This window comes from Neopsephotus bourkii, unplaced genomic scaffold, assembly GCF_033783945.1.
Source record: "Neopsephotus bourkii isolate Nb327-2 ecotype Australia unplaced genomic scaffold, CSIRO-AGI_Nbou_v1 NB_335, whole genome shotgun sequence".
NCBI classification, from domain to species: Eukaryota; Metazoa; Chordata; class Aves; order Psittaciformes; family Psittacidae; genus Neopsephotus; species Neopsephotus bourkii.
In genome coordinates, this window is record NW_026900841.1 from 2,059,296 (window position 1) to 2,070,288 (window position 10,993).

The 10,993-nt window shown below is 52.0% G+C and overlaps 1 protein-coding gene across 1 annotated transcript; it reads right to left on the reverse strand.

Moving 5' to 3' along the window:
* Positions 1-1,301: 1,301 nt before the first annotated feature.
* Positions 1,302-10,165, reverse strand: KMO (kynurenine 3-monooxygenase). The gene is made up of 15 exons (XM_061348111.1): positions 9,988-10,165; positions 8,756-8,825; positions 7,658-7,755; positions 7,204-7,293; positions 6,930-6,978; positions 6,270-6,357; positions 4,835-5,000; positions 4,330-4,401; positions 3,759-3,880; positions 2,803-2,950; positions 2,306-2,363; positions 2,142-2,224; positions 1,820-1,921; positions 1,661-1,720; positions 1,302-1,512 (listed from the first exon to the last, which is right to left on the reverse strand). The coding sequence occupies exons 1-15, from the start codon at positions 10,039-10,041 to the stop codon at positions 1,345-1,347; spliced, it is 1,428 nt and encodes a 475-aa protein (XP_061204095.1). The 5' UTR covers positions 10,042-10,165; the 3' UTR covers positions 1,302-1,344.
* Positions 10,166-10,993: the final 828 nt, after the last annotated feature.

The following is a 10,993-nucleotide window of genomic DNA, read 5'->3' on the forward strand; positions in this document are numbered from 1 at the left end:
GTCCTGCTAAGAATCAGGTGCAAGGGCAGCAGCTGAAGTGTTCGTTGGAGAGACTACAGCAAAACCCTGCCATTGCTGCCAGCAGCTCCCATCCACAGATACTGTGTCTGGGAAAGATGCTGGCCAGAGACACAAACTGTCTTCTACACTCATTTGCCGTCTACATCCCTTGCAAACCAAAAGTGATTCACTAGCCATGCAGACCAGGGCTTGGATGCAATGTCCATTGCTGGGGACCCGGGCAGAGGCTGTTATGTGAAGAGACTGTCCACCCTGCCAGCAGCCACAGGTTTTGGTGCTGTTGTAGTGTGTGCAGAACAAGCACAGCACAACCACACATATGCTTTGGGGGACAATTGGAGAAAATTAGATCCAGGCTTTTTCCAAAAGAACTATGATTGGTCACTGATTAGACAGAAGTATATGCTAGAGCACTTGCAAAATCCCAGAGGGAAAACAGGGAGCTAGGAGGGTCCTTCAGGCCCTTGGTCTTGCTTTAGCCCAAAGGCTCGGTGGTTTCTCTGTGGAGAACTGATAGCAAAAGTCAGAAGTATTTCTCAGCCAGGTGTGAAACAGCTTATCCTCCAGGCTCCAAACACTGCCCCATCTTTTCTTAAAGGTCTTTCCATCAGGAATAATTGGACCATAATTCCTTTGACTTGGGGTGAGGAGGGAGCCAGCTGAAGTCAAGATGTTGATTCTGGTAAGAGCTGGAGTCAGCAATATGGTGTGGGACACCCTGAGCAGCTCAAGTAGCCATTCTGCTGGCTGGAAGGACACAGAGTCATAGAATCACAGAATCCCAGACTGGTTTGTGTTGGAAGGGTCCTTAAAGCTCATGCAGTTCCAGCCCCTGCCATGGGCAGGGACACCTTCCATTGGAGCAGGTTGCTCCAAGCCCCTGTGTCCAACCTGGCCTTGAACACTGCCAGGGATGGGGCAGCCACAGCTTCTCTGGGCACCCTGTGCCAGCGCCTCAGCACCCTCACAGGGAAGAGCTTCTGCCTTATCCCCAGCCTGAACTTTCCCTGTTTCAGTTTGAACCCATCACCCCTTGTCCTATCACTACAGTCCCTGATGAAGAGTTCCCCTGTTACTGCACACAAAACCCGTACTCAGCCCGTGCCACACCACATCCCTTGAGACAAGGCTGAGATGAGGCAGACACACCTGAGATCCTGCTATTTGGCCACTCTGTGCCCTTACGGGCTCCTCTCACCCAAGGAACCACCACCTCTCCCAAGGGAGCAAGAGGCAGAGGGCTGCAGGACCTGCAAGGCCACATCCCCAAAAGCAGCACATCCATGCTTTCACTTTTATTTCAACCAGGACCTCCACTTACATTTAAGCTGCTTGTATGCCAAAGGGAAGATTTCCAATATTCTTCAGATAACGGGACCAGCCCCACAAGTTTTCCATGCAGAAGCCCAAGTCCCGAGCCAGCCACTTTATAAGGAGGAAGGTGCCCCCCAGTCCTGCTGCTCCGATGACAAAGAGCCCTCGATTTATTATCTGCAAGTGCAAAGAGAAACCCCAGCATCACCCAGAGGTTTGCTCCTACCTGTGGCACCAAAGTCTTCACACCTATCCCACCACCAAAGCAGGATGCTCAGGAGGGTCACGGCATGGGGAGGAAGAACAGGCACCCTCACTGACCCACCTTCTTCTGCCATGTCCAGCGCTGAACCGCCTCGTGGTAGCGAATTCTGGTGAAGGTCACCTGTGACACCAGAAGGTGTGAGGGTTGGCAGGAGCCTGTCACCACCTCAAAGCCAGCCACAGGAGGAGGTGGTAGCAGCTCAGTTGGAATTGGCCTTACCATGGTGTACAGCGGGACGATGGTGGAAGGCATGAGGGCATGGAGGAAGTTGTCCACGTGCTTCCGGAAGATGAACCAAGTTGAATTCACGTGCTCACGCATCTGTGACACCAAGTCATCCCTTTGCAGGGCATCTTTGCTGTTGTGCTGCTCACAGAGAGCAGAGCCTCCCCAGCCCCAGCGGCATTCCCAAGGAGCTCTTAGGCTCAAGTCTCCCACATGAGGGCATAACCAGAGTCTTATCATAGACCCTGCCAGCTGTGTGCATCCTGTTAGGACACGAGTGCCACCAGAGCCACAAGTGAATGTGTAGCTTGCCTACCTCTACATAGTTGTACATGGCTAAATCAGAGATGGCATGGTCATCTGGCACCCTCAGCCTGGAGAACTCAGGGAGGCAGGCACCTGGGAGAAGAAAGCTCATGGGCAGCTCCTCAGCAGGGTATCCAGCAGGGATCCTCCTCTGCTCTTGCTCTCCTCACTCACCAAGGTCATTATGGAACTGGTCCATTAATTCATCAAAGACCAGACAATCCTCAAAGCCCTGGGAGGAAGATTAGAGAGTGAATAGGCAGAAAGAACCATGCGTTCACAAGTGCTCTCATGGATGCTCAGCTAGTGTAGGTGTTTGAATGTGCAGGGTCTCACTGAGCATGGCTTCAGAGCAGGAGCCTTACTTCAGGCCACCCTCCCAGGGGTCTTGCAGAGAAATCCAGCAGCCTGGGACTGTCCTGCTGGACCTCACTTCCATGTAGTCCTCTTCCCCATGGCAAGGCAGCACAACCACCCCATCCCTTCTCCTCCCCGGAGTACAACCAAGTCCTAGCAAGCAGCCAAGTGCATCAGGGTAGCTCAATACCTGCCAATGCAGAGGACATCAGACTGTGGGACAGGCCAGCCCTTGAACTCTATGGAGCTACACCCCAAACCCAGGCATTTCTGGGTGAAAAGATTGGGGACCCAAATGATGTAAGTGAACTTACTGCATTCATGCCCTGTCCATAGAAGGGCACAACAGCATGGGCAGCATCTCCCATCAGCACACACCGGGAACCAAGGTGGTAGGAAGAGCACTTCACAGATATCATGGCCTGGGCTGGCAGCAAAAAGTAATCCTGCTTCAGCTCTCGCCTTCAGGCAAAACAACAGATACTTCACTTGGAGGACCAAAGAAACAAGAAGAGCAAGTCACAGAATCATAGAAGAGTTTGGGATGGAAAGGACCTTAAGATCATGGCAGGGACACCTTCCACTAGGTCACATAACCCAAGGCTCTGTCCTGTCATGGTTGCAGATGCCATGCGACATCCAAGCGCAGGGAGCCATGGCAATGTCAGCACTGGGATGCAAAACCCAAGCCTATTCACTAGGCTACTTGTGCTGGGAAAAATGTGGAAGCCAGAAAACCTATTTCATTAACTTCTCCCTATAGACCAAATATTCTGTCTGTGGGTTTTAAGCTCTTCATTCAACTTGAATGTGGGTGGAAAGGGTTTGGTCCCCAGTGCCACCAGTGCTCCTGAGGAGAAGTAGGATGCTCTGGCTCCGTGCTGCTGCCCTGATGCCATTGGCCCAGCAGTGAGAGGATCCCCACTGCTGCTGGGAACTCTTGTGTCTCACTGCCTGGATGCTTGCTTAGCCACAATCAGTAAGCACCAGCTTCCCTGGGCACCCTGTGTCAGCACCTCAGCACCCTCACAAGGAAGAACTTCTGCCTAAGAGCTCATCTCAATCTTCCCTCTGGCAGGTTAAAGACATTAAAATGGGATAGGTGTGGGTCCTGCTGCTGTGCAGACACAATGTTGACCTACAGGCCATGGGTAACCACCCCAAAAACATTCACCACCACATCACCAGGACCCTGAGGCTGGGTGGGGATGGGTCCCCTGCCTTCACAGCACTGTGCTGATGAGCAGGAAGGGGAAATGGGAACACTTACTCTCCGATGAGGGGTATGGCATCTGGGAAGTAGGTCTGGAAAAAGCCCATCACTTGCTCGCCCGTTGTGAGCTTCTCAAATTCCTCAAAGGGCATGAAGAGGGTGCAGGTAAATGACTTGTCCTGTTAGCCAGGGAGGAAGGTCAGAAAGAATCCCAGAGGGCATAGAGAGCACCCGGAGCAGCAGCTCAGTGCCCAGCCTCTCACACAACAATCATACCCCATGCCCCATAGTGGGCTTGCATCCCCTGGGGAACAGGCAGTATGTGATGGCCACCATGGGTCTGGCACACTGCCCTGGTGCTCTCATATCCAGTTCATAACATTCAGAGAGCTGATTTAGGGGGGTTTGAGTGGACTCAGGTGCATGGCAGAGAAGTGTAGAGGTACCTGCTTGGTGCAGTGAGGCAGAGGCAGCTCTGTGGGTCCTGTCCCACACCCCTCCCAAGACCCAAGGGATCTGGGTGTCTCTCCTGGCACTGTGTTGTCCCTCCCAGTCCCTGCCACCACAACCAGTTTATCCCCACAAATTCCATCCCATGCCCCATGGGAGCATGGCCACGGGTTATCACCATGTTGGGCAGCGCAATCATCATGAAGGTGTTTCTTGGCCAGATATGGAGGTAGTTTGGTTCCATGGCGAACTGAAAGAGAAGGAAAATCACCTTGTGTGTGTCCCTGCCCTGCTCAGTTTCCCCAGCCCAGCCTCTGCTTCCCCTTCACACCAGCACACCAGTTGCCATCCTTCATACCAATATCTATAGGGCCCCTTTCTGGAACCTGGTGCTTCTGGGAGACAGAACAAGAATAAGAAGAAAAGGCAGGAAAGATGGGCAAAAAAGCTGATGGTTTGCAGTTACTGAGCTCCTCACAGACACATTCCTGTATGCCCAGGACCTCTCAGAATTAGAGTTAACCAAGACATGGGCCCCATCACTAAGATAGGAGGAGTTGTCTGCCTTCTCCTAGGGAAGTTTTAATCCCTTGGCTGAGCCCCAGGTGAGAAATCAGTTTCTCTAGAGCTTCTGTAGCAGAGCACCATGAGAGGGGAGCAGCCTCCAAGACAGGTACACTTACATCTCCATCCTTGGGAGGGATGCTCAGCTCCATATACCCATGAGGAATGTACTCATGACTGTAGTTAAAACGTGTTTGCCTCATGAACTGCTTTCTGACTGTTGAGAAGGCTCCATCGCATCCCACGATGAGGTCATATGCTAATTCCAAGGGTTGCTGGTCAGATCTGAAAGCAAGAAAGCCCCTTGGATCCATGCTGCTGTGATTCCAAGGCCAGCTCAGCACTGCTGGGCACAGTGCTTTTGCCTTCTGCAAGATGCCAAGGCAACCCCCAGTGTGATAAACCTTGTAAGGGGGGATTGGCTTCACTGACTGGGAATACCTCAGCATTAGGATAAAAAAGTATCCTGCAGGTTATCAAAGGCACAGCTTTGCCACATCGACCCAAGAATGCAACAGGCACTGCTGGCTCAGCGCTGCTATTCCATAGAGCATGAACACAGCAATGAAACCAGGTCAGTGAGGAGAAGCTCTACATGACCCAGCTTCAGTGAGCGCTTGAGCCCAGAACCCCACTGGGCTGCACCCCCAAGGCATGAGCAGCAGCTCAGGGAGGGGATTCTGCCGCTCTGCTGCACTCTGGGAAGACCCCCCCTGCAGTCCTGATCCAGCCCTGGGGCAACAGCACAAGAGGGACGTGGAGCTGTTGGAGCGAGTGCAGAGGAGGCCAGGGGGATGCTGTGAGGGCTGGAGCAGCTCTGCTCTGGAGCCAGGCTGAGAGAGCTGGGCTGGGTCAGCCTGGACAAGAGAAGGCTCCTCAAGGGGAGGCCTCAGAGCAGCTCCAGTGCCTCAAGGGGCTGCAGGGAACCTGGAGAATGGATTTGGACAAGGGCCTGTAGGGACAGGACAAGGGGAATGGCTTTAACCTGCCAGAACAGGGGAGACTGAGATGAGCTCTTAGGCAGAAGCTCTTCCCTGTGAGGGTGCTGAGGCGCTGGCACAGGGTGCCCAGAGAAGCTGTGGCTGCCCCATCCCTGGCAGTGTTCAAGGCCAGGTTGGACACAGGGGCTTGGAGCAACCTGCTCTAGTGGAAGGTGTCCCTGCCTGTGGCACAGGGCTGGAACTGGATGAGCTCTGAGGTCCCTTCCAACCCAAACCATTCCATGATTCTACACAATTAGCTGCCAGCCCTGATGAGTGACCTGTCCCTGTAAATAAGCACTATGGAGACTGGCACATCATCCCCTGCACAGCTCAGCATTATATCCCCATCCGGCTGCCAGGCTGCTGGGGGTTAGAGGATTGCTTCAGTTCTTGTCAGCCTCCCCAGGAACCCTGCTGTCATATATACCCTTTCCAAAGCTGACACACTTTTTCCCCTCAGTAATCACACACCAGTTTCAAACCAAGATTGCTCAATTGTTTGACATTTTAGGAATGATTAAGCAGGAACTCATTGACCACAGCACTGCATCCCAGGCTGTGCAGGGATCACCTTTTGATGGTTAACGTCCCCTGCTCTGCGTTGCACCCCAGGAGCTTGTGTCCAAAGTACAGTTTGGCGTTGGAGTACTTCTCAGCAGCTGTGGAAATACAAGTAAATATAGAGGCTTGTACTGTGATCCCTCCAAACAATTTCCAAAGGATCCCTAAATTACAGGGACTCTGCCATTACAGCAGGTTTCCAACAGTTGTATTTCAGGATGGGATGAGGTGTGTATAGTGAATGGGAAATTTGGCCTGTCCTGATGATATACTTTGCCACACTGCTCCAATTCCTATTTGTCTCTGTACGACTCGGGTTGCAGGAAGCGTGGCAAGGCTCAGAAGGTATCTCCTGCTTTGGCTGGCAAAGCTCTGGGGCAGAATCCCATGCCAGGAGCCATGAAGTGGAGACAGCTCCTGCTCAAGGGTGAATGCAGGAGAGGTGCATGTGCAGAAAGGCCTTGGGGACCTGCTTGAATATCCTTTTGTATCAGACAAGAAGAGATTTTCTCCTCACAAGCACAGCTACATCCCAATTGTGCTTTCTGAGAACCAGGTTACGCAGAACTCACAGAGAGCCTGAGGCCCAAAGCCTCCTGTTCATGGGGCAAAGCCTAAATCCTGGGTGAACAGGGCAGAAAAGTATCTGCAAACAGAGCTGGCAGCCTACCTGTCAGCAGCTCTCTGTTCAGGTTTGCTCTGTCCACGGACAGGATGTACTGCAAGGCAAGCAAACACCATGTTCAGGAGGTATTGCTGAAGGCTGCTCTGCATGGCCAGATGAGGAATGCCACCCATTCTAAACAGTTGCACCAAAACCAGGGGGTCATGAAACCCTTTTCCTGCCACAGCATCCTTCCAAGGAGTCTGAGCCCTGCTGTCCCTCGCACAGAGGTACAAACACCACCAAAGACATCTCCAGAGTGACAGTGTGAGACCAGTACCTGGTTCTTCTTCCCATAGGGAATAGAATACTTCTTCCCTGAAGGTGTGTGTATCCTTCTTGCCCGCATGGGAATGCCTTTGGACACAATCTGAAATGGAAGGAAACACAACCCAGCCCTCTGGCCAAACTGGAGCTGCCAAGGGGAGGGCGCAAGTCACCAAGGGCCATTCCCCCTCCTCACACCACACTTCAACCTGGCCTTGAACACTGCCAGGGATGGGGCAGCCACAGCTTCTCTGGGCACCCTGTGCCAGCGCCTCAGCACCCTCACAGGGAAGAGCTTCTGCCTAAGAGCTCATCTCAGTCTCCCCTGTTCTGGCAGGTTAAAGCCATTCCCCTTGTCCTGTCCCTACAGGCCCTTGTCCAAAGCCCCTCTCCAGGTTTCTCATCAGCCCTCTGCCTGAAGTAGAGCCCGGGGCTGGGTGCTGCCCCAGGCTGGGCTGCCCAGGTACCTGCTCCTCCATGCCCACAGCTCGCAGGGCTTGGCGTCCTCGATGGGACAGAGCCAAGTTAATGCTTCTGCCACGGCTACAGCTGGCCACCCGGATATCTGCATGGGAAAAGCAGCTGGTTATGGAGACACTGATACTACAGCATCTCCCAGAATCCATATGGCAACAGCAGCAGGTCAGGAGGAGTCCCTGTGCCCCCACGCTGTGTGCACAGGGAGCACATTCAGCTGTTGGGAAGGCAACTGAGCAGCTTCAAGGGCTGATTCTTCCATGCCACCTCCAGCCTGTAAGAAGCAGCTGCAACCAAGTGCTGCAAAGGGAACATTGCATCCCAACAGCTCCCTATAGTGATGGAGGACATCATCACTAAGAGCTGCTTCCCCTCTCAGTGAAGGGAGACAAACAGTGAACGCCTGGCAGCTTGTGCCAAGACCCATCTCTAGTCGGATGGAGATGTCTCAACATTGGCCTGTTCCTCCTCTGAATGGCCTCACTTCAGTGTTGTCTATCCAGTGCATGCAGCAGAGCATGCACTGGATACCCCAAGAGCTTTCAGGGCTGCATCTCAGCAAAGCCATGGGCCAAACACTGGACAAGGGTGGTAAAATCCGTCCAATCCAGGAGGCAGCTAAGAGCTACCAGAAGCTTTTTCAACGTGTGACACTGGTGGCATGCACAACATCCAGCAAAGGGTTTAACAGGTAAACCATGGTGAGTGTCACCTTCCAGTGTCATTCTGACCTGCCTCTTGGCATTGCCACCTCTGCCCAGGCTCAACAGCATTCTGCATGCAGAGAACAACTTCCAAAGATGAGGATTTGAATCAATATTTAAGCCAAGAACATGAAAAGGCATCATTTGAGTAGCTTAAGGGTGGGTTTCCTCCACACAAACCAACATATTTCAAACAAATGCTCCTCCCCACCACAGAAACTAAAGAGTAAAAAAATATCCTTCAGGTGCCACACTTTTGGGTTTCATTTTCTTCCTGCAGTTTCAGTGAGCTCACACAGTTCCTCTTTTGCTTCCCCCAAAGCTGTTATCAGCAAAGGAACAAGGAACACATTAATAAAGCAGTAGTGGTCAGGCTGAACTTACCTTCTCTGGCTTCATAAACATCAACGTGGAAACCTCGTCTCGCAAAGAAACAGGCATTTAATGCACCCACCTACAAGAGAAGGATCAGGAATAGCAGATGATGTGTTTCACTATTAGATACATCACAGATCACTACTGGATCATAAAGGAAAAGCAGCAGGTAGGGGACACAGCTCAGTATATACAAAAAACCCCTTTGATCAAGAGCCTTAGAGGACTTCTTCCTGGAGAGAAGTGCTCTGGCACCCCTGCTGTACCCACAGAGCCTCCAAGACAAGAGTCATTCATCAAAATTCATCACACGAAGTCACACCAAGTTCAGAGCTTGCTCATATACAGTGATTAATTGCAGCAGAGCTAAGCCCTTCAACCAGTCACAAGAAGACTGGACAGGCAAACTCCCTGCTTCTCTCTGGACTAGATTTATCTTCCTGGATGGAATTCAGGGTTCTGCAGCATTCCCTTGGGAACACAGCAGGGGAAGCTAGGCCTGAGCAAAAGCAAGATGTCACCTTTAAAAGGTCCTCACACTCGTGTCCTGTTTGTTATCTAAATGGATGGTTGTCTTTTGGGGGTTTAGCTTCCATCATTAATCACTGGCAGACCTACAGATTCTTGTGTCGTCACTCCTTCCCAACAGCATGGGGACCAAGAAGCTAACAGCCAAAAGGTCAAAAGACAGAGTTAAGTGCTGCTATGCTGTCCTCTAAAGTAAGACCACTCTGCAAATAGCAAAGTAGGCAAAACATTCCCAAGCAAAAGTGGGCAGAGGGAGCCATTTCCTCTTAGCCTTGTGTTTATCAGTGGTCCTCACAAACCATTTCACCTTAGGGACTTAGTTAAAGCCAGAAGCAAATGAGGGTCAAGAGAGGACTGTGATTTAATCTACCTGGGCATTACCATCCTCTGAGAGAAGGACTCTTGATGGCAGCATTTCCCCCAGCAATTCTGTGATGCATTTGCACACACCATTCAAGCTAAATGCCAACTACAGCCGTGCATTGCATCCCTGGGATATCTCAGCAGGAAACCTTTCCCTTGAGGGGAGGAGATGTTCTCCTCCTACAAAGTCCCACAACCCTGCTCAAATGAGCCTCACTGCCTTCTACAGCCAGAACTCAAGCCAACCCCTCCATAACACCCCATTATCAGACATTCACCCCCCATCCACGCAATGCTTCCACAGCTCTGGCTTTTGTGCAATCACACAGCAGCTAAATCGAGTTTCCTACCAGACCACCGCCAACAACAGCGACTCTTTTCCCCCGTGGGTCACTGCTCTCCATCTCTGAGGCACTCTCAGTTGCAGGTTCTTAGTGCTGTGTCCCTGCTCCCTGTCCTGCTGCACTGCCCTCACCAGCAGGGAGGAGAAGGGGAAGGATATGGGCAGCAGAGTCACATCTGAGCTCTTCTCCCTTGGCTCCTATTAAAGTTTAACTCACAGCACAGAGGCTGTCGGTGGGTCAGCCTGGCCATGGGGACAGGCGCATGGTTGCTCAGGTGGAGAGATGTGAATGTGGAGTTATTCAGCCACGTTGTGAAAGCTCTAAAGCAGTTTTCTCTTGAAAAGTGAAGCAATTCTGCAGTCTTCAAGGGTTTCCTACTGAAACACACACAGAGCATAAGGAGAGCCCACATCTGCCGGGCTTCTGCTGGTGCTTTGCTGGGCTGCAAGTGCAGAGGATGATGTGGAATAACTCCTGGATCCCCAGGGCACTGCCTGAGGGTGGGGTATGGAACACGCTGCTTGCCAGGGGCTGATACCATCTGCCAGGATGTCACACAAAGAAGCTGTGTGTGGCTTGAGCACGTTGGGGTGTGATGGTGAGCAGAGGGTCCAGGCCTAACCTGCAGAAGTACTTGGATGAGGCTATGAGGAGACACCTCTCTGTGCACTATTCCACATGCCAGTCCTTGGGAGGGGCTGCTCTGCAGAACCAACACTGCACGCAGTAAGCTTTTAAAAGGGAGGAGCCAATTACAGCCTACACACACTGGTTAAAACTACAGCAGTGAGAACACACACATTAAATACACTATTTCCTGCTAACCCTGCAATGCACAGCCTGAAACACCAAGTTTGTCTCAAAGGAGCAAGGCCAAATCCATGCACAAGCACAAAATCACTCTCCGCTGCACATCCTGGTTCCCAGTGCAGCAAGGGATGGCTGCTCCTGAAGCACACCAGTACCACACCATAGTGCTAACCTGTGGTACCATGCATGGAAAGAACAGTGT